The following is a 22874-nucleotide window of genomic DNA, read 5'->3' on the forward strand; positions in this document are numbered from 1 at the left end:
CTGAAGCTGCTGGGGTGTGCTGGAGTGCAGCTGCCATTGCTAAAACAATGGGAGGAAGGCTGGGGACACAGAGGCCCAAAATTGCCCTTTGCCATTCTCCTGCTGAAGGAGCCACCTCTTGCTTTGGTGTGGTCACCATCAAATGCTCGGGGTCACAGGATTCCCTGCAGAGTGGCAGCGTTGGCCTTTGAAGGCCAAGGATCTGCAGGAATTCCTTCAGATGGAACACAACAAATTGCATTACTGCTTTGGGCTGGAACAATGTGTTGGAGCCTGACGGGGTGTTAGATTTTGCAGGCTGCCAGATATACAGGGGACTGGCCCTGGGCAGAGGGGAGTGGATGTGCTTTGTCTGGATCAGTGCCTACTCAGAGGTGTGTTTAAAGCTGCTTTTCTGGCAGGACTAGCTCGGTATAAAGCACAGTCCAAACGGGTAGGTGACTGAGGTGGGCTGTTGAGCAGGAAATTGGCAGCAAGAGACACGGAACACAATCCAGGTTAAGGATTGTCCTGGAGAGGGGCCTTGGGAACACCTCAGGAAAGGGCACAGCTAAGGGACAGTGTGCTGCAGCCACTCCCTTGAGCGGAATGCATCTGCTGTGAAGTCACAGAGGAGACCTGCTTGTGTCTCTGCGGTGACAGCAGTGTGGCTGGAGAAGGCAGACAAAGCAGGGCAGAGTTTTCTCCAAGCAATGTCTCTGCTCCAGAAGCATTTGCTGTTGTTGTGTCATTCCAGACGTGCCTCTACAATGGCATGAAATAAGGTTGCAGTAATGACAGGAAAGCACCCATTTAAAGGCCATTGAAAAAGGAGATACCAACTCTACTTTTACCCAAGTTGCTGAGAAAATAACTGAAACTTATCCTCATTCAGGATTCACCTCACTTGTCTTTTTATTTTCAGCTCATTTGTCTTTTTATTTTTGCCTTTTCCTCTCTTTGGAACACACTAACTTTTAAATACAATGAAAAGGAACAAAACGATCAAAGCAAAAGAAAAGTGTTTCTTAGTAAGGATTCAGCTGAGCTGGGGATGTCTCCCTCCCTGAGAGCCAAGGGCACACACACACCCTCTGAGAAAATGGCAATCTTTGTATCCCCTTTGTACCCGGCTGGGGCGGTCCCTGTGCCCTTTGCCATTGGATGGGTACTCAGGAGCTTCCATTCTCTACTGAGCACCAACTTTTCTGTCCGCTCCCTTCTCGTCCTCCTTCCTTTTGGTCAGGTCTTCAACCCTGCCCCTCTCACTGTGACACTCAACAAACCAACCTGAACAAATCCAAACCACAAATAACACACAGAACCAACAAATTCCATTCTTTTGCTTAATAACCTTTTGGCTTCAGCCAAATGTCACCTCATCTCTCACACCTGCTCTGGTCCTGTGCTCTTCTTACTGAAGTCTAAGTTCTAGAGCAAAAAAGATATTTGCAGTTGTGTGGGCCTCGGTTTCCCTGTCTCAGAGTAAAAGACATCCCAAATCCTTTCCCATGGAGTCTCCTGTAAATTCATGGGTTTTACTTACTCCATGAGTGCTCAGTCAGTGCCCCAGAGCTCTGTGACCGCATGGGCACAGGGCTGTGTTTTAGGAACGTGCTGCCTGGCATTCTGGAGAAAGAAACCTGGAGAAATCCATGCCAAAAGAGCAGCTTGGCTTGAGCCTGCTCTGTGTGGCCCAGCAGCTGTGGATGAGCTCAGAGCAGAGGTGGGGGAGCCACTGTTTGCCCAGTGTGGGCTGGGCAGACGTGCTCCCTCAGAGTCTGTACTTCACTGGGGATCAGTGGAAGATTCTCCTGCATGAACCTTCCTCACAGCAGCTGAAGCTCTCCCTGCTCTCTCTCCCCTCCAGCTGCCGTCAGCTGCCCCGAAACAGAGCTGGTTTGGGGTTTCCCCACCAGAGCTGGTATTTCAGAACTTCGTCGCTCGGCAGGTATCGGAAATGGTGCTGTCTCTCATGAATAAGGACAAGGTAAGTGCTGGCACGCAGAGCTTTAACGCTGTGCTGGAAGAGGAGAGTGCTCTCATTCCCTCAGTGTACAGCAAAGCAAGTTATGTGCTGCAGCACATGCAGAAGAAAATGTCTCAGCACCTTCTTCTGCAAGATGGTGGAAATCTTCCTGTGCTGGGAATTGTCCCCAGATTTTGGCCAGGCGTTGATGGTATCTATCCCAAAGGAGTTTCCTTCTCTTGAAAGCTCTGGATTGACTGGAATGTTGAGGGCTGTACAGTTCTTACCTGCTCTCATGCTTTGCCTTGGGTCTATAGCACACCCTGTGTGTCCTTGGTTAATCTTGGCTCCTGGTAGGAATCTCTGCCTCTCTCAGCCAGTTTGGCTCCCTTTGTGCAGCTCACAGGCAAAGCTCAGGGGCTGAGCCTTCTGCACTTTATGCTGGAATCACTTCTCATTAATGGCATTGGCCCTGCAGGAACCGTGTTCTGCAAGAGCCCTGCAATCAGAGTGATGGAGCAGAAGCAGTGAGAGGCCTTTAGGTGCCACTTGAGGCTCCTGCTCAGCTTCATCCAGCTCTGCTCAGCTTTTCCAAAAGCAACACGGTGCTCTGCTTTCCCTTTGCAGAAGCACAGCACATCCAAAGCCATGTGCTCCTGGAGGTTTCCACCTTCACCTGAAGAAATTGGCATTGTTTTGCAGTTTCCCAAGAGAGCTGAGAGGGAAAAAGTTGAAAAATGTCAATTGTGTTCCACTGTAAAGAGGAAAACTTGAGACCATTTGAATTTCAGTCAGGGAAACATTTTCTCAAGTGAGGCTTGTGCCAAGAGTGGGCTGGTGGGAGGAGACAGGAGGGAGTCCAAATCACCTGGTTTAGATTTTTGGAGAGCATTTTGGTGCTCAGGGGTTGATGATATCATTGTGCTAGAAAATGCATGTGTGCTGTGCATGTGTACCCCAGAGGGCCGAACCTGGCCTGCTGGCTGCAGGCAGGAATGCCCAGCAGCCCAGCTTGCCTGCACAGGCAGCAGGAAGCCCTGGAGAGCCAAGATTGGCTTTTCATACTGGAACCACACTGTCAGTCAGTGCTGGTCCTGTTTCTCCAGGCAGAAAATGCCTCTGAAGCCCCACGGTCAATAGACACCGCCTGTCTGTGTTTCTGTCACTTTTGGCAAGCTGGTTGCTCTCATGGTTTTATGATTCTTGCTTTCTGCTTTGCTCCCCATTTAAATTCTCTTTGCCATCTCCTTGTTTTAGGGATTGTCTTGCTGTGTTCATTCCTTCTTTTGCTTTTCAGGTTTGCTTTTATTCCCAGTAAGACCACAGTGTTTGGTCTCCTGTCTTGCTGCTCTGCCTGCCTGACTGTATCCCCAGAAGGTCCCTACCCAAACCTGATCTGCTGGAAGGGAATTTCTTCCTTCCCCCACAGAAATGGGCTGGTTTGCTTTTAGGTAGCACATTCCCCCTCTGGAACAGGACCACTTCATGGCTGTGTGCAGGCAGAAGCCAGCAGGTTTTTTGGCCTTGTTGAACATGCAGGTGACTTGGTTCAGGTGCTGTGTCTCCATCCTGCTGGTGCTGACCTGCTCGGCCCTTCCTTCCCAGCAGGCACTGCCCTACTGGCCCTGGCCAAAATGCTGGAGCCAGAGAGAAGGGATTCAAGTTCAGCCTTGTGAATGATGTGCCTGTGCCTGCTCAGCTGGAAGTGCTTTGGAAAAGGGGCAGGGGAGGGATGTTAGCAGGGCATGGACAGGTCTCCCCTCGTCCTGTTTCCACAAGTGGCAAAATCATAATTTCATGTCTTTGCTGCAGTTTCTTCACGTGGTGAAGGTCTCCATGGAGAGCTCACCTTACTTCCAGCTGGTGAGCTCCAGCGATGCGTACCGTGCCGTGCCGCCGGGCGCCTCTGCCCCTGTGCGCATCCGCTTCACCCCCAGCAAGAACAAGGTGAGGCTGGAGGAGCCAAAGCACACAATGATCTCCACAGCCATTGTTTTCCCTGCACTCTGGCTCCAGCCCATTGCATGCTGTGAGCTGGGCTCCAGGCGTGGGCAGGCAGCCTGCAGCCAGTCACACCTTGGCACTGCTGGCAGGCACTGCAGCCAGGCCTGACAGGCTCTGCTTGCCCTCCCTGCACACTGCTGAGCATTGCCAAGGGAAGATGCACGGGAAACAGGATGAAAATGACAGAGGGCTGTTGATAGATGTTGGGCCATCTCTAGGTCCAGTGGAAGGGGTTTCATTCTGATGGAAAACACCAGAGGAACAAAGAGGTCAGAGAGCTTTCCTCCTTCCTGGACTGCCAACAGCTTCCCTGCCTGCCCCTGGGCAGGAGCACAGCCGGTGCTTTTTCACCCCCTCTGTTGTGCAGCCTGTCAGCTGTGCTGTCCCAGAGCACAAGTGAGCATGGCACAGCTGCAGGGCCAGGGCAGAGGATGTGCTGTGCCCGTGAGCCCGGCCTGGCACAGGCACACTGGGCCCTGGGTGCCCTTGGTCAGCAGGAGGTTGCTGAGCTGCAGGGCACTTGGACACCTGCCTGAAGGAGCTGGTGTAGGGCAGGTACAAGCTGCAGGCAGAGCTGTGAGCCCAGAGCCCGTGGCAGTGACACTGCTGGGGCTCTGTCTTCATGCCTGTCCCTGTGCTTGCTCTGTCAGCTGGCACCCATTCCGTGCCAAAGGTGCTTTTGTGGGGAGCTTTGAACAGCAGTGCTGAGGCCCTGGCAAGTCTGATCTCAGTGCAGGGATCTGGAGGGTTCATGTTCTGATCTGGAGGCTTGTTCATACAGAAGGGTTGAGGGCATGGCATGGAAGGGAGGAAGCCTTGCAGGGAAACAAAGAGAGGCCCTTTTCAACAGCATCCTGCTACCTCTTAGCACCGTTCTTCTCCTGACTTGGTTGGACAGGCAAAGTTAGAGGGGAGTTGTGAGCCAACTGATGTTTCTGCACCAGGCCAGAGGTGCAGGATGTCTTTGGGTGCAGCTGTTTTCTCCTCTTCCTTTTGCTGCTAAGAGTTAGTTGAACACTTTGTCCTATTCTCAGACAGTGGGAATATAGAAGCCTAAAGAGCAATGCCCTGTGTTCCCCAGCTCCATGTTGCTTAGAAGGGGCTTAGGAATTCTTTAACATCATTAAAGTTTAGAGTAAAAATGATGGTGGCCTAGGGTTGTTATCTGTATGAGCCAAGTGACACAAGAGCTGAATGCCACTGAGACGGATTTTGCAAAGTGCGCAGGTGCCTTTAAAACGTGACATAGCAGTAGAACTTAGTGTTCATGTGAGGGTGCAATAGGTAAATGGATGCCCTTGAAGGGGTATAGGAAATGGTTTTTCTTCTGCCATGGGGATGGCACTAAATGTCCTGTGCTGAGCCAGTTTCTTTTCCTGCAGGATTATTGCCACGAGCTGGTGTGCCTCACTGCAAGGGAAAGGATCGTTGTGCCAATTCGGGCCATTGGTGCCCGAGCTGTGCTGGACTTCCCTGCCCAGCTGGACTTCTCCAAGTGTCCAGTCAAGGTCAGCACCCAGCAGACTCTGCTGGTGCGCAATGTCGGTGCCCGAGCAGCTCGGTACCAGCTGAGCACGCAGAGGTGAGGCAGCTCATCTGTCCCTGTGCAAACACCTTTGGGTGAGAGCGGAGTTGGGAAAGAGCTACAGAAGGAACCAAGCACCGGATCTGCTGCCCTGCAGCCTGGCTGGAAGTGAGCAGGATGGAAGGCATTCTGCTCTTGCTTTCAGTGGCCTTGGAGCTTTCTGTGTCCCAGATTTCCTGGAGGCTGCTGGAACATGTTGGGAGCTGGCTTGCACCCTGCTGAGCACAAGCAGCTTCTGAAATGCTTCCTCAGCACTGTCAGCCAAAGAGAGCCATTCTCAGGGAGGCCACAGGCACGTGGCTTTGCAGTGGTCCTGGAGGGGACCTCTGGAAATCATCTGAGCAAAGACACTGCTCAAAGCAAGAGCAGTGTCTGGGGGTTGCAAGGTGCCATTGGGAGACATGGACCTGTAAGGCATCTTGTAAGATGCCTTACAAGAAAACAAACATGTCAATGGACCTAGTATAAAAGCAGAAGAAAACAACCTTTTAAAACCCCCTCCATACCTTATCTTTTCTGCCTGTCAGGTGCAGTAGTGATTCATTGAGAGGATGGATCTAACAGGATGAGAAGTGTCTTAAGGAGCAGCTGACAATTAACAGAGAAAAGCCCAAAATTTAGCTTTCCAGGCCCATCTCTTGACAGCGATTTTAATTTGGTTCTTACAGTGTCAGGGATGTCTCCTTCACAGCTCTTCTAGCTGTGGGCTCAGGGAACAGTTTAGTGGTGTTGGCCGAAATTCAGAGGAGTTAAGTTTAGCTGTGGAGCTTGTGTCTTTGGGTCTTGGGGAGCCAGGTGTGTGTGAGAGATGACTGCTAGAGCAGGGACAGAGGAGTCTGGTGGGTAGAGCCCAGGGATGGAGGCGATGCGGGGGCTGATTTGCACTCAGTTTTTCAGTCCTGACAGCTGAGTCCTGAACTTGGCTGGATCCTCTTCTCCTGATAATTTGAAAAGAAGAAGACACCTTCTTTCTCAGGCAAGCCCTGAAGTCATCCCTGAAATGTTATTCCCATCCTGCCACCTGAAGGCAGGAGCATGTAAGATGGGGCAGGAGTGGGAAGGGAATGGAATGGAAGGCAGTGCTGAAGCCTGGCCAGGGATTCCCCTAACTGGCAGCTTCTCTATTGCGGTGAAATTTCTGGCCAAAGACTAAGAACAGAATGCTGTGCCTTGCCCCCAGCAGGCCCTGATCCCCCCAGCCCCAGCAGAGCTGCAGCAGTGCTGGCATCAGCCCCGGGGCAGATGCAGGAGCATGAGCACTGATCTGGCTCTGGGGCTGCTGGGGCCTTGTCTTTCCTCCCCTCCCTCCAAAGTCTCACGTCCAGCACATGAACATTGCTGGCCCAAGGCTTCTCCATCAGCCAGCAGTGATGTTCTCACCAGTGGCAATGGGAACAGGTCAGCCCATAATTACAGCAAGAGGTCCTGAATGAGCAGAACCTGAAGCGAGTTCATCAGCTGTTGCTACTGACATGAACAAAGTTCAGCTTGCCAGATGTTCTCTTTGCTTTTGTGTGTGATGCATTCATCAGCAAAGTCCCCAGAACACATTTGAAGTGACAGATTGACCAGCAACAAAGCACCAAGGCCAGGAACTTTTGTTTCCTCACTGGGGCTGTAGAAGGGCACAAAGCCCAGCAGCTGCTGGGCAGAAGCACATTTCCCCTGAGCTGTCCCTGAGCATCAAAGCACAGAGTCTTGTGTTTGTCAGGCAAGAGCTGTTTACCTGGTGACTAAATCCTGATTGCTCCTGTTAAATCCAAAGTGCACCAACGCATCTGCATCATTATTTCCAACACATTGCACAGAGTTTCTCTGCTGGGCCAAGCAAACAGTTACCAGCCTGCATGACAGCCCAGAGTCCCAGACTGCATTGCTGGTAAACACACAGAAACCTCCGGTTCTGCTTCCTTGATGTGCTCCTGCTCATGGTGCTTCATTTAGCTGGGATTGGACCCTTCAGACTGTAAATGGCATCGTCCTTTTGGGTTTCCATGTCACTGTATTGCTCTAGTCTGCATTTGCACTCTTTCAGAGTTTTGATTACTCCTCTTCTTAGAGCAGCTTTCATTGAAATGCCTTGAAAAGTTGCCCTTTTTAGGCTAAATCACGATGATTTCAAGGTAAAATAAACCAAAGAAGCACACTGCAAATTCAACAGGAACTATTCCTTGGTCTTCAGGGAAAAGTTCCTTCTCCCTGTCTGATTCCTAGGCTGTAATCTCCCAGGACAGGGAGTGCCCTACCATTTGCATCTCTTGAGATGGGATTTGTAGGCAGCAGGAAAAGAGAAATTCCTGAGGCAGTCAGTGTCAAGTTGTGCATGCAAATAGCTCTGAACCCTCTCTGTGCTTTTCACAAACCATTCTCTGATGGGATTGCTGGCAGTGGGAGCCTTGAGGCTCATTGCAGAGAGCTGGATGCAGAGAATGGGGAGCTGAGGCCCTTTTACCCCCAGGGTCTTGTGAGGGCTGGATCTTGTCAGCAGTGGCTCAGTGGCTGTTTGTGATCCTGTCTGTTCTGTCTCTTGTGCTGCCTGTGCTTGGTTTGCTCCCTGCTTGGCCAAGGGAGCTGCAGGGAGCTGCAGTGCAGCAGGAATCTCATGGCCAGGCGTCCCCAGGCCTGACCCCTCTCTCTGTGTTGCAGTCCTTTCTCCGTGGTGCCGGCCACAGGAGCTCTGGGCGCTGGTGACACCGTGCAGGTGACAGTGGCATTTCACCCGCTGGCCAGCGGTGCCCATTGCGGCTCCCTGGCCGTGTGCTGCAGCTCAGGTGAGTGCTGGGCCCTGCAGGGCACAGGACAGTTCTGCACATGGCTCCCTGCTGTCCATCCCCTGCATTGCCTCCAGAGGTGCCTCCCCTGTTCAGCCTTACCCCAAAGCAAACTGAGAACTCCTTGGTGTTTAGGGGCTTGAGAAAGGCAAAGATTTTTGACTGCTGTTTTGCTGGGACTTGCTGAGTGGAGGAAGGAGGAACTCTGATTCTCCACTACCATGTGGCTATGCCTGGGTGAAGTTTTATTTGATTCCTGGGCAGTGCTGTAGGTGAGGTCTCCATCAGACTGTCTCCAATGCAATAGATTTCTTGCACACCTCTGTCCCATATGCTGCTTCTCCATTGGCTTGTCACAGGCCCTTTTTCTGTGTGGCCCTTACACATAGATGTAGTTTCTGTCTAACAACATTTTCAGGCCTTTAAGTTCCTTTTTTGTGACAAATCAAAACAATTTTTTCCCTGTCCCCATTTCCCAGGCTGTTGAAGCTGTTGCAAACCTCTCACATCTATCTCCCATTTGATTTCTAGACTGAGGGATCCCATTCAGTCTTAATGTAGAAACTGCTCTGTACTCACTGATCTTTCCTTTGTCCCTTTCTTCTTTGATTTGCAATGCTCCAGCTTGGTTTTTCAGATCAGAACAGTATAAAATATTTAAAGACTGATGTGGCTGTGGGTTTGGACAGGGAGATGATTTTCACGGTGCCCATTCTGTAGTGGTTTGTCACATTGCAGAGCCAGGCTGGTTGTGTTTCCTCACCTGTGTCCCTCCTGCTGTGGGCTGTCACTTCACTTGTTCCTCTGGGCCTCCTTTTGCTGCCCACCTGCCCCCAGGCATATTTGCTGGTCAGCAAGAAGGGATCCAAGGGATCAGGAGTCTCCTGGGATGCCCGGGGAGAGCCTGGGCAAGGCAGGACTGAGCAGGGCTCCTCAGCCCTGTCACCTGAAGGACTTGGATGCAGAAATCCTGGTGATCTGAGTGGGTCACCGGAGCACATGGACCAATCTCCCTGTCCATCCTGTCCCCTTGGGGCCAAATCTCTACAAACACCCTCAGAAATAAGGTGTTTTAGGAGGTGCCCAGGACATCCTCACGCTGTACACACAGAGCTGAAGGATGTGATCAATGGGGTGGTCCACAGAAGTGCTCCTTCAGCGCAAAACTGGGACACTTTCTTCTGTGCCCTGTGCTTTGCTCTGTCCCTTGTGCTTCCATCAGCCAGTGAGCTGAGCAAAGACTCCCCTTTGCTTTGTTCCAGGTGAAGAAAGAATCCACACAAAGCTCCAGGGAGAAGCTGTAGATGTCAACATTGGGCTGAGCCCAAATTCCGTGGAGCTTGACAAGACTTTCACCAGCATGTCAAGCCACAGAACCCTGTTCATTGAAAACAGGAGTAACATCACAGCCCACTTCCAGTGGAAGGCTTTTGCTACTGAGGAAGAAGAGAATGAAGCGAAGAGGAGGTTGGTTTGAAAGATGCATTTCAGTGAGATACAGGCCCAAGACTGAAACTAACGTGTGGCCTCAGGGGATGTTGGTGCTTTTGAATGGTTTAGGCCAAGTGAACCATGCCCGGCACTGGGGTGTGTGTCCCTGGGCTTCAGGAGCTCAGCACTCAGCATTCCAGGTCATTTATACTCCAACCAGGGATGGCATTTTGGGAAGGAAAGGTTGATTGGGATGACTGGATTTCCTCAGGTTCTAATTGGGCTCTTGTCTCTCTTCTCTTCTTTCTACATGACCTGGCAACATCCTTAAGCATTTCCTGAGTTGCCAGTCCCTCTTTCCAAAGGTGATACAGCCTCTTTTTTCCCTTTAGTTCCTTCAAAATCTCCTTGCCCATGCGGGCTGGTAGTGTGTCCCTGTGCTGCTGTCAGAGAGGTTTTGTGCTCTCAGAGCAGAGAGGATTTTTTGTGAGAGAAGATAGTGCAGGATCCTTTCCCTCTCAGGACATTCTAGTGCCATGCACTGGGATGGGATCCAAAAAGCTCTGGCTCATGGAAAGGTCTCTCCAGGAGTTTGCTGTCTCCCTCCCGCACAACAAAGTTCCTTCCCCTCTCAGAGCCTCTGTTTTCATGCATATTGCATATAAAAACTTGAATGTCCCTGAAGGGATTCGGTGCCTGAATTCATCAATTTCCTGTGGAAGTGCTCTGGGATGCTCTTGTGAAAGGCAGAGTAGGGAACGGGGCAGGTCCAAACTGGAAGAAACAAAGAGTGATGCTGGTAACACGTAGCTGCAAGCCAGCTTTGTCTCCCCTTGCCAGGGAAATGCTGCAGTGGGTGCTCTGTGATCTTTCTGTGCCCCCCCGAGCAGCTCAGTGGGAGGAAAAGCCACTTGAAATGGCTGGTTGATTCTCCCTCATCTGTGGCAGAGGCTTTGAGGCAGGAGGCTCTCTGGAGGGATGCTGGCTTTGCAAACCTCTGCTGAGCTTGCAAGGATGGAGTGAAACTCCCTGCTGGGCCAGGGAACAGCAAGTTGTCCTCTGATCCCTGTGGGACCCTCGTGGCTTGGGCTCAGCCTTTGCTGGGGAGCTGCTGCTGCTGCTCCTCAAGTGCTTTGCTCTCTGGCGCTCACACTTCTCTCTGCAAATCTGTGGCTCATGAAACCATCTGCTGGCCTTGTCTCTCCCTGGGGCTGCAGGCAGTGCTTGCTGCGGCCGCCCAAAGAGGTGTCTCAGGAAAACTTCCCAGAGGAGAAAGAAACAGAGAAGGTGAAGAGCTTTTGTGGAGATCACAGTGCCCTCCTGAGCAGCATGGACAAGGAGAAGATGGTAAAGGTGCAAGAAGACCCCATGCTGTTCTCTGATGACATTTTTTTCCTTGAGCCAATGGTAAGTGATAGCTGAGAACATTCTCTTCCTCCTCCTCCTCCTCCTCCCACCCACCCTACTCCCTACACCCACCCCTTCCCCTGCTGCGGTCACTGGGCAGATCCTCAGCTGGCTCCATGTGCTGGCAGGGAGGACATGGAGTTTCTGGTGAGGCTGCAGGGCTCGCTGCTGAAAGCATTTGTGCCCTGCAGGCTCCAGGCAGGGCTGGGAGCCTGACAAAGCCCAGCTCTGCTGCCAGGCTCGAGCTCAAGGCACTGCCTGCGTGTCCTTGCAGTGTCCCAGGGAGCAGTTCTTGTAGGCAGGGGCTCCCCTGACACGTGGGGCTCAGCAGAGGCTGTTGGAGCACTGCCAGCTCACACACTGACCTGAAGCTTGCAATTGTTCCCTAGCAAAAGGAGGCCAAATTCAGCCCAAGGTTAATGACAGAAATGCCAATCCCCTCCTGTAACCATGCCTTGCACTATTTCTGAGTGTCCCTTCCAGCGTCATCTGTGAGCCTGGACACCAGGGTGGAAGGTTAAAATGGGCCTTTGGAGTTGTCCTGCACACAGGGACAGAAAACCTTTTCCTTTTCTGGTGGTGCAAGCAAACTGCCACATGCTCCCATCAACCAGAGCCTTGATTCTGAGTACTGGCATTGTGAGAGATGATGAATGCCTGGTGTGTGCACAGTGGAACACCCTTCTCATCTTGGAGTAAACCCTAGAATAATCCCAACCTCTGCTTTCTTTCAGTAGAGGTTAAACTAATATTTTTATTTCCAAGGAAGGGGATCATGTTCTCTTCTTGGTTACAGCTATGGCCCATCTAAGGCCAAGAGCCAGCAGGGCACAGTGGCAGTTGCATCCCACTGTAGCTGACAGCAGCATGATGTGCCCAAGAGCTTGTGTCAGAGCAGCAGGAATATTGTGGAGAGTGGGAGCTGACCAGCTGAGCATTGAGAGCTGTGTTGGGCTGGGTTTGGAGTGTTTCCTTGGCCCCTTGTGTTGTTCACTCATCACTGATGCTCTAAACAAAGGCTTACAGGAGGGTGGTGAAAACAAGAATGTGAAGTTTGCAGACCAATCTTTTGCTGTCCCTTTCTGGTGTAGGAGGGAGAAATCAGGCCGAATTGTTCAGCTGAAATCAAGGTGACCTTCAAACCCCTGGAAGCACTGGAGTATGGAAGTGTGGCTTACTGCAGCATCTCAGGTGCAGCTCCTTTGCCCTGCCTCTCTCCCCCTCAGTGAAGCCATGGTGCCAGCCTGAGCCCACTGGGCTCCCATGGAAGTGCTGGGAAGGGTCCCTGGTCAGCAGGGCAGTGCTGGCACATCCCCCCTGGCCCTGCAGCTCCCAGGGAGTCTCCCGTGCCAGGCCAGGGCTCAGAATGCTGTGTGTGCCTGACTGATCCCAGAACAGCCCAGGCAGTGCAGGGAGAGGTTTTCATGCCGTGGCTTTGCCAGCATTCCCTCAAAGGCCAGAGAGCTCCAGAGCAGAACAGCTTCAGTGAACAAGGACTCAGCCCCTGCAGGACCCTGGCCTCCAGGATGGCTCCATTTGCCATGGATCCATCATCAGGGAGCAGGAGCTGAGTTAGAAATGGGCTCCCTGAGCCTGGACCACCTCCCAGTGCCCAGACAGCAGCAGAGCAGAGGGGGCTGAGCCCACTGAGCCCGGGCTGTTGGTAGAGGGAGCAGCCTTGGCCAGCAGCTGCTTCTCTCCCTGTGTGGCAGTTGTCACCTTGCAGCTCTCAGTCTGTGGCAATAGAACACAGTGCTGAGTGTCACAAGGGGAGCACCTGGGCAACAAAGTCCTGTGCTCCTGGGCCAGGGAGTTTGGCAATTGCCAAACCCTGTTGGAGCTTTGTGCCTGCACTGAATGGATTTCAAAGCTCCTCTAGGTGCAGGGGAAGGAAACCACAGAATCACAGTATGGTAAGGATGGAATGGACCTTAGAGATCATCTAGTCCCAAGGCCCCTACCATGGGCAGGAACACCTCCCCATAGAGCAGGGAGCTCCAAGCCCCATCCAGCCTGGCTTGGAACACTTGCAGGGCTGGAACCTCCACAACATCCCTGGGGAACCTGCTCCAGTGCCTCACCACCCTCACAGGGAAAATTTCTTCCCGAATATCTCACCTAAATCTCCTTTCTCTCCATTTCTACCCATACCTCCATGGCCTGTCACTACAGGAACCAGAGATGTTTTAAACTCAGCAAACTGGTGGCTCAAATTGGAAAGCAGCCCAGGGAATGGGTTAGAAATTGCAAGTCAGCCTCAGGGGATATGTCCTGAGGGAAGAGAAGGGTCCATATCTTCTCCTGCAGCATCAGGAGCTGGTTGCATCCAGCTCAGAGTCGGGGACTAGCACTGAGGCAGCCTGGAAAATCCAGTGTAGCAGAGGGAATGATTGTACTGCAATGGACATCTCTCCCCAGGCTGTGAGAGCAGGCTGCCCCTGCAGCTCAGAGGGGAAGGCCAAGGACCCTTGGTTGAACTCAGCTCTCATACTCTGAACCTTGGGAACGTTTTCGTCAACACCCCCCATGTCTATGAGGTGAGCAGCAGGGCTTGGGATGGATCCTGATGGCTCCTGAGGCAGCAGCAAGCCTGGTGCAGCTGTGGACTTGCTGCCAACCTGGGCAGCTGTGAGCAGGGAATATTTGATGGACTGCTCAAATCTGGGGGGACACAAAGGTGTGTCAGTTGTTCCTGAAGCCCCAGTCCCTGCCTTTGGGCAGCCTTCCTTAGGGATCAGCTGGGAGGCTTCCTACAAAACAACTCCTTGGCCCATGAAACCAAGCCTGGGTCAAAAAGCTGCATGTTCAGAGGCTTTTGTGGCAGTGCCAGACACAAGGCACCTTTGGACTGGGCTCTGCAGAAGCAGCTGCACCAAAGTGGCTGCCTTTGAGCTTCAGCCCACTGCCAACAGCTGCCAGCCAAGTGTCTTCTGCTTATTGCTGCAATCACAGGAAATCCTTGGGAGTTCTCTCCCTTGCTGACCAGTCCCTCACAGCACTTCAACCTTGGTGCATCTCTGGCTCTAGAAAGAGAAAAGTGTTCCTGGGAATAAAGCAAAGGGTTTTTCTACCTATTTGTCTCCCCCCCAGTAGAGTCAAGCTTGCAAAAACTTCATGAGGCACTGCATCATGGCAGACACTTTCAAAATCTTGGCTGTGGATGGGAAAGACACGCTGAGATTTGTTACAAACGATGGTGCTCTCTGTACGTTTTGACGCTGATGCCTCATTCTCAATGTATTGTTTTCATGGTCTGGGAAAAGGTGAATGAGCAGATGGTGCTGTTGGAGCTGTGCTCACTGGGGCAGCAGCAGCTCTGGGGTGATTCCCTAGGCAGCTGCAATCAGCCCACGTTGCTCTCAGCGCCAGCTCTCAATGCGCTTGGTGCTGCTGGGCAGAGGGGCACTGCTCTGTGTCCATGGGATAAGCCCAGGGTGACTGCAGTTCTGTGGAGTTGCCACTGCTCTGCATGAAAACCCAAAGGCAGAAGTTGTCCTGTTGAATCTTTGGACTTCTGCCATTCAGCAGCACAAAACATCTTCTGCCTTTTCTGGGTGTTCATTGCATCATTAGACAATAACTCACAAGAAGGGGAGATTCCACACGTATTTCCATTTTGCTCTCTTGCTGCTGCAGGTGAAACTGATGAACCAAGGAGCTATTGATGCTCCCTTCACCTGTCTCCCTTCAGCCACCAACCTGGGTTTGTGTTTCAAGTTTGCCCCCGAGGAAGGCATCATTGCAGCAGGTGGGAGCCAGAGTGTGCAGATCTCCTTCAGTGCCACCGTGCTGGGGAGCTTTGAGGAGGAGTTCCAGTTCAGTGTGGCTGGATCTCCTACGCCTGCCATCCTGACCATCAAGTAAGGACCCTGGGAGCTGGGTGGGCACATCTGTAGCTGTCTCTGGGACATCCCCCACCTGCCTCCTTTTGGGGTGGAGCAGAGGAGAAAGGTGTTTCCTGAGGTCTGAATCTCTGCTCTGCCGCTGGCATTGCTTTGGTGTCAGGCTGCCTCCTGCCCTGTGTGGTGGCTGGGAGCTGGAATGACTCGTCCCTGCAGGGATCTCCCTGTGCCTTGGGCCATGGCAGGCAGTGGGATGGATCAGCTTTGGGCAGCAGCTGCTCTGGGATGTCCCACCTGAACACCCAGCAAGGCCCCCAGGGCTTTGCAGATGGGCCAGCCTGGCTGATTCTGCAGCAGCAGCAGCAGTGTTTGTAAAACCTTGTGTGAATAATCCATGCCAGATGGGCAGCAGCAGCCTCAGCTCACCTCTCATGGCCATGCTGTGGGGCACAAGCTGTGCCCCCAGCTCCTGTGCCCAGAGGGCTCTGGTGCCTCCTTTGCACAGCCAGCAAAGCGCTGATGTGGGAGTCAGGAACTGTGGGCTGGTGCCATGGCAAGAGACAATCCTGGCCCAGCCACAGGGAGAAGGGCGGATCATAGGGGAGGCAGAGCTCAGTGCTCAGCACCACAGCAGCGTGAGGCCTTGTCCCTGCCAGCCTGAGCCATGTGCTGCAGGATAATGGAGTGGAAGCAGGAGAGCTGATGCTGGCTGCTCTGCAGCTTTGGAGCTGGGCTGCTGCTCTTGGGGAGCACTGGCTCAAGGCAGTGAAGAAATGAAAGCAATCTGCACCTGATGGTACCAATGAGATAAGGGAGATGGGTAAAGAAGAACAAGGAAGTTATTCCTTAGCAAGAGAAAAGTGGTGAGCAGGTCTGCCCATAGTGCAGAAACAAATCTGCTGCCTTTGTTTTTGGAGGAAAAGTGCTGCTTTTTTCATTTGGAAATCAAGAGGGAACCTTTCACCATCAAATAATTGATTCTCCTCTGTCCCTCCCCCAAAATGGCCATGGGGTGTTTGTGCATAAGCAGCTTTCTCCTTGAGCAGGGGCAGGTGTCTCTTGTTGAGATGTGCAGAGCAGAGCCAGGGGCAGTCCTGTGAGTACAATAGAGGACACAGCTGACTGGTTCTTGATTTTGAACCAAAAGGCAGAGTGGGCACTGATTGGCATCAACCATGAAATCAACTGGTGAATGTTGTGCAGCTTCAAGTGCTGATTTCAGTGGATGTTGGTGGCTTTTGGAGTGTGCCTGCTGAGTTCAAGGGAAGGTGAGGTTCTGTGCTAGATTCAGGACAGCCAAGTTTGGTTGTTGAAGCTCTTGCTCTTGGCTGTGCCAGCTGGTGCACTGCTGACAAGCTGGTCCTTTCCTCTAGGATTCATCTGTGCCCTGGGTAGAACTGTTGCTGCTCTTTTCAGAGGATGTTTGGGAATGCCCTGGATTTATATCTCAGAAAGTGTCTGTAATGATTGTGTGGGTCAAACTCTCTTGAGAAAGCTCCTCCATGGGAACAGCAGTTGCAGCTCAGAAGGAGCAAAGCAGGGAAGCTGTGGCTGGAAGGGCTGCTTACAGAAGTTAGTGGGGACACCTTGATGTCCATGCCATTGCAGATGGGGAAACTGAGGCACGGAGCCATGTCTGGGTGTGTGTTCAGGGTCCTTCATGGGACCCCCAGCAACCCGGGGGCTTCTCCTGCCTGCCCTGTGCCCAGAGCCCATCAGGGGCTGTTGGCTGCTGCCCCTTGGCTGGAGCTGCCTCCTGTGCCCAGGGCCCTGTGCTGAGCACACGGGGCTGTGTTGGTTGGAAACCCCGGGTGCCCTGAGCCCGGGTTTTGTGCCCCCGAGCCACGACAGCCGGAGCTTTGCAATGCCTTTAACCGAGCCATTGCCTGCTCTGTCCTCGGCCTGCAGGGGCAGCGTCACTGCACCGAGTTTACACTTCGACCTCGCTGAGCTCGACTTCGGGGACATCTCCTTTGGTGAGTGTTCCCTGGGCTGGGACACAGCCTCAGGGATGTGTGCCTTCCAACAGAAAAGCATCCCTCACTCCTGCTCTGCCCCAGCAGCCTCTTCAGGCTGTGAACTGCAGAGCTGCTGCTGCTGCTGCTGCCTCAGGGGGCATTTTGCCATTGTGAGATCCAGTGGAAGCAAGGAATAGAAAGGCAGAATTTTCTGGTGTCTCTGTGCTGCTTTAAAAGACAGATGTCTGCCAAGGAAGGTGGGAATCTTGCTGCAATGGAAAGATGAGCCCCTCCCTCCAAATGATTATCCCTTTGAAATGACAGGGCTCCCAGGCAAAAGTGTGGGAAAAGGAATAACAGTTCTTTGCTAGACTGTCTCAGGAGAGCACAGACAAGAAGGCAAGAACAGACATTTCCCAGTCCTGTTTTTCCCCTTTGGTGGAGTTCTGGTGACAGCAGGAGGAGCTGTGGGCTCTGGCAGGCCAGGGATCCCCCCCAGCCGGTGCGGGAAGGGAAGGGAAGGAGGAAATGCTCCTTTTGCAAAGCCCCAGAGGGCAGGGGGATGCGGGCAGTGCCCAGCAGCAGCAGCAGCAGCAGCAGCGGGGCAGGCAGGCAGGGTCGGTGCCAGCGCTGAGCTGCAGCCAGGGCAGCCCCGGGCCAAGCACAAACCTCCCGCAGCAGCAGCGGCCGAGCTGCGACCCCCGAGCGGGAGGAAGGGAAGCTCCGCTCCCTGCCCAGCCTCAGCTCCCACTGCACAGCCGCCCACGGCATCACGCCACAACTCCCAAGAACCCCCCAGGGAAAAGCCCAGCCCAGGGCCAAAACCCCCCAAAACCCCCCAGAACCCCTGTCCCCCTTCCCAGACCCAGGGCAACGTTCACTGCCAAGCCTAAAGCCAGAACAATGAAGTTCATGAACTTCTGAAGGAAACTCATTGCCTTTCTTGAGCTGCTTCTTCCCCAGCCTGCATCACCACAGAGGCACTTGTCAAGTTGACTTTGGAAGGAATGAAACACGAAAGGAAAGAGATGGAAATATGGTTCTGAAGCAGGAGATTGATCCTGCTGAATCCATTTTCATTCCTAAGGGCTCTTCGGCTGAAGGCAGCTGTTGTATTTTTGCTTCTTTGTAACTCTTGACTGTTGTCTGCATGTGCTGGCCTCAGTCTCCTTGGAGGTTTTGACATCTGGGTTTGTCCTTTTTGTGCCTCTCTTGCCTCCCTGCTGGAGTCCCTGCTGGAGCTGGCAGTGGTCACTTGGATGGGCACAGAGAAGCTCTGGGCTGCAGCTGCAGTTGTTTTTCCTCCCCATCTGTGTCCCATTGACTCTTGGTGAGCAGGCCTGGGGAGAAGTCTCCTCCCCACAGAGCTGGCCAGCCCAGCCAGATGTGCAGTGCAGAGCAGGCTGTGGCTGCTCTGCGCGCTCTGCAGGACATCCCCACCATGAGTGGCTGTATCTCTGGCTTTGCAGGATGGAAAGCAAATCTCAGAGCCAAAGTGGGGTAAACCCTTGCAGGCAGCACTCTCAGTGAGCAGCACGGCTGTGATGTCCCTGTTTGTGGGCTGAGGTGGGACCTGGTTCCTGATTGCTAATCTCAAAGCAAGGCTCGGCTGTGCCCCCAGCTGAGCGGGCTCTGAGCTGTCACGTGCTCAGTCTGTTTGGCCCAAAGCAAGAGATGCCTTAAGGATCCTTCAGAGAGAAGCTGCATTAGGGTTCTTTGCCTCACGTTCTAGTTGCGGATTCCATCCTCACTTTCTTTTGCTGTAGCTTCTTCTCACTGACAACTCACTCTTTATATGTCTTGAAAAAGGTGGGAGTGTTGGCAGGCTGAGCAGGGAATTGGACAGCTTGAATTCTCAGAGTAAATGCTGGGTCTGGGTGCACACTCATCACTGAGAGAGAACTGGTGCTGGTTTGGGGCAGGTGAGGGAGCTTGGCCCCATCACAAAGAGAGAAGCTTGCAGTGTTCAGCAGGGCTAGGAGTGGACATTTTCAAGGCTGCAGTCTGGAATCTGTGTCAAAGGGAGCTAAGTGACGATTAATTCCTCACGCAGCTTCTGGGTGAGCTGTAGTTCAGATCATAGAGAGCTCCACTCCAATGCCACTTTGATCCTGCCAGGATCTTGCCCCCAGGATCATGGCCTGCTGGGTGCCTGAATGGATATTTGTGTCCTTGCCCAGGCTTTCCCTACACGCAGCGCTGCCGCCTCACCAACAGCTCCGCGGTGCCCCTGACGTTCCAGCTCCGCATGTCGGACGATGGCACGCAGCCGGCTGTGGACAGCGTGGATCAGATCCGCAGGGACACCGACCCGGCCTGGAGCAAGGGAATCCATTTCCATGTGGAGCCCAGGGAGTTCACCATCAATCCCAGCGGAGGCACCATCCTCCCCCAGGGACACCGGGACATCGAGGTACGGCAAGAGCCCAGCCACAGCCGCTGCAGCACCAGGGCTGGAGCTGCACTGCAGGGTGGGAGGGCTTTAGCTCTGGTGCCAGCTTGGAGCATGCTGGCACGGAGAGATCTGCACTGCTGGGACGCCTCTGCTGGCTGGCTTACTCGGGATGTTCCTCAAAGAGCACTGTTTGCTTTCCAAAATCATATGCCTGAGTTCACAGACCTTATGGTCAAGGCCTGAAGCCATTCTTGTGTTTTTGAGAGCGATTGATTTGATTGCAATGGGGCAGAGCAAGGATGAGGGCAGAAGGTGGCTGTTAGAGAGATGTCATTGTATCAAGCAGTGAGCTTTTCTTTGTGGTGTCATTTCCCCCCTCCTGGGCAGCAGAATGATTTGTGTTCACTGCAGGAAGCTCCAGTGGAGACAAAAAACTCTGCAGCCATGTGTAGCGGTTCAAATTTATTGTATTGATTCCTTGTTAAGTGGTTTGTTCTGTGGTACCCCGTGTTCTCCCTGAGTTGGTTTACCCCTGGGTTTTAGCCTCCCTCAAAGCTGTCCCTCATGCCATTCCCTGCCCCTTGTTCCAGCTCTTTCCCTGCCTGTCAAACCCAGCCCCTTTTGTTCCCCAACCTTCTTTGCCAATTTAACCTGGAGCCAATCCCTGTCTGCAATGCCCCTTTGGAATTCCCCTATTCCTGGAGGCCCCATTGGCCCAAGTGAGCCATCCTCCCCACCCTCCTACCCAAAGTGGCCCCAGACACTTGATGTAATCCCCTCAGTGCTCCCCTGAGGATTCCCTTTTGGCTTGCTGTTTGTATTCACCCTCTGATTTGTATCTGTACAAAAGCCCTTGCACGGGAGTGTCCAGGGCTCTTTTGGCTTTGACCCTTTTGCTTGGAATAAACCCTTCCTTGTGGAACTTCAAGACAGAGATCCTCCTCCTTTCTCCTCTGCCTGGTCCCGTTGGTGGCTTGTCTCTTGCGGCGTAGAGCAAGAGGCTCTGAGGGTTCTGCCTGTGGTAAATGCCCACCCTGGGGCAGTTCTGAGGGTTCTGCCTGTGGTAAATGCCCTCCCTGGGGCAGTTCTGAGGGTTCTGCCTCTGGTCAGTGCTCACCCTGGGGCAGTTCTGAGGGTTCTGCCTCTGGTCATTGCCCAGCCCGGGGCAGTTCCCCACTCCTGGCGTGGGGCCGGAGTTCTCAGAGCCAGCCTGGGGTCAGGGTCCAAGGGCAGCCATGAACTGCCCAGCACCTGCTGGGCCACACTTTGCCCTCAGCCTCCTGCTGTAAAGCTGAACTCGTTGTGGTCGAGTCAGATTTCCTCGGCATGGATGTCTTTGTAGTCAGATGAGAAATTGGCCCCTTAATTTGAATGCAGTGTTGCATGGAGCTGTAGTCTAATGTTTTAACGTAGCTGACCTGACATAGGAAGGGGACCAGGACACCAGGTGGTTCATCACAGGTCCAGTTTATTGAAGAAAGCTTCAAACACTTATACAGCAAATAATAAGCTTATGAATATTCTGTAAGCCAAGCAATCTATTGGTTAAACTATACCATTAACTCTTCCTCATTCCTTAGGGGTTACATCTCTCTTTTCTCATGTCTCTCTCACTATTTGTTATCCTACTACAGCTAGGCCCAAGGACACGCTATCTCACAGGTGCAGGACTTGGAATTAGCCACAGTCTTGTACTTTTACATTCTCTAGTCTCCTAAATTTCCCAACACTGACCTGTGCCCTTATAGCAAGGTGTGTTTAACAAATGTGGTATTGCCAGAAGGCTTTTGTTACTCTGAGACTGTGCTCTACACATGGAGCAGCAGAAGAATGAAGGGCAAATCCTCCCTCAGGAACTGGAGGTTATCACCCGTGGGTAATGAGCTTTTGTAAGGAAGCATTAACTGTTCTTCTCTTCCACCAGGTGACCCTGTGCTCCAACACGGTGATGGAGTTCTACCGGAGATTGCTGGTGGACCTGGAGGGTATTGGCAAGGGAGTGGCATCCCTGATCATCACAGCCAGGTACCAGCCCTTGCCTGGCCTCCCCCAGGCACTGCCTTGCCCAGGCTGTGCTGGCTGCAGCTGCCAAGGAGAAGTGCTGCTGAATGTCCTCATGTTGTGCCAGCTGGACACGAGAACAGCAGTGCTTGGGCAGCAGCCCGTGGTGAAAAGCACGTTTGCTCACAGCCCAGCACGGTCCTGGGCCCTCTTCTAAAGGCACCAGGAATTATATCATTGATTGGCCTTGTTTTTGGTGCTTGAGGTGGAACAAATTTCCTGAGGGCCTCCTCTCCTTCAGGCTGCAAGAGGTGGAGTTGTGCTGGCTGTGAGCATGGTGCACTGGTTTGGGCCACACCAAGCAGCTGCTGAGAGTCAGGCTCTGCCTCTGTCCATGAGGGCACATGGCAGGGGAGAAGTGGCTCCCAGCAAGAGTGGGGAGGGCAAGGTGTGACAAGGGGAAAGCAGCCCTTGATGTGGCAGGTCAGCTCCAGTTTTTGTCCTTCCCTCTGCTTCCCGTTTTGAGCTTTAATGTTGTCAGAGTTGAGAGCAAAAGTCGTTGTTGCTGCAGCAGAATTCCATGCTGCTGTGCTGCTGTGGGTGTCAGTGTGATGCCCAGAGGGATGCAGCTCCCTGGTGCTGTTCCCTGTGCCAGGCAGAGCCATCCAGGCAGTGCCTGGGCTGCCACTGTGTACAGCAGGTGGAGCTGGGGCCAGGCAGTGCCTGGAGCTGTGCAGTGAAGGAGCCAGGGAGCTGCAGGGCCTGGCAGGGGCTGATCAGCCCCTCTGTGGGGCAGCTGCTGTCTCGTGCCCTCCAGGGCTGGGGCAAAGAGCTGAGTTCTCAGGCAGGGCAACAGCACAATGGCAGAGAAGGGAGTCAGTTTTACTGAGACCCTGGAGCTGTGTGTTCCTTGAGCCTTAGGGAGCACTGATCCTTGTTGGGAAGGCTCCCCCAGCGCTCGTGGGTCACTGGCACTGTTGCAGGAGTCCTTGCAAGCCTTCTTGGGTAAAGGAGGGGCTGAGGCAGCTGTGGGGCAAAGTGCTCTGCCTGGGGCGCTTGGCAGCCTCTGGGTGCTGCCTCTCAGGGTTTGCCCCTCCTTGACAAGACATGTGGGAGTGGGAAGAGGTAGAAGGCAATTTATCCCTGTAGGGCTCTTCAATGTGCATTTGACAGTGACCAATGGGTTCTGCTCCATTTCACAGTCTTTGGGGGTAGGCATTCTCCATTCTCTCAGTATCTCTGATTGTCCTGGGGTCATCTCTTTGCCCAGATGTCTCGTTCCTGAGCTCCAAGTGTCCTCCCCAGTGGTGCTGTGTGATGAGTGCCACCTGAAGGTGCCCTACGAGAGAAAGATCCTCATTAGGAATCCCAGCCACCTTCCTGGCTGCTACGGGCTTATTCCCCAGGTTTGGCATCACATCCACCTCCTCCTGTCAAATATTCCTGAGGAGATTATTAGGGGAACAAAGGGTTTGGATAAGACCTTGCTGCTTTCTATTCAGTCTTAAAGATCTGCTGAGAGCAGGATCCTA

The 22874-nt window shown here is 53.1% G+C and overlaps 1 protein-coding gene across 1 annotated transcript in view; it reads left to right on the forward strand.

The window, feature by feature from the left end:
* Positions 1–1939: 1939 nt before the first annotated feature.
* Positions 1940–22874, forward strand: part of LOC131562149 (hydrocephalus-inducing protein-like) — a 30773-nt gene continuing 9838 nt past the window's right edge. Inside the window, exons 1-11 of the mRNA XM_058811718.1 lie at positions 1940–1969; positions 3761–3895; positions 5335–5534; positions 8184–8308; positions 9571–9775; positions 10957–11146; positions 14783–15006; positions 16897–16964; positions 19127–19359; positions 21266–21366; positions 22613–22676. Coding sequence (XP_058667701.1) covers positions 1940–1969; positions 3761–3895; positions 5335–5534; positions 8184–8308; positions 9571–9775; positions 10957–11146; positions 14783–15006; positions 16897–16964; positions 19127–19359; positions 21266–21366; positions 22613–22676 — 1575 coding nt within the window. The remainder of the gene's footprint in view (positions 1970–3760; positions 3896–5334; positions 5535–8183; positions 8309–9570; positions 9776–10956; positions 11147–14782; positions 15007–16896; positions 16965–19126; positions 19360–21265; positions 21367–22612; positions 22677–22874) is intronic.

The sequence above is a fragment of the Ammospiza caudacuta genome, chromosome 10 (assembly GCF_027887145.1).
Source record: "Ammospiza caudacuta isolate bAmmCau1 chromosome 10, bAmmCau1.pri, whole genome shotgun sequence".
NCBI lineage: Eukaryota > Metazoa > Chordata > Aves > Passeriformes > Passerellidae > Ammospiza > Ammospiza caudacuta.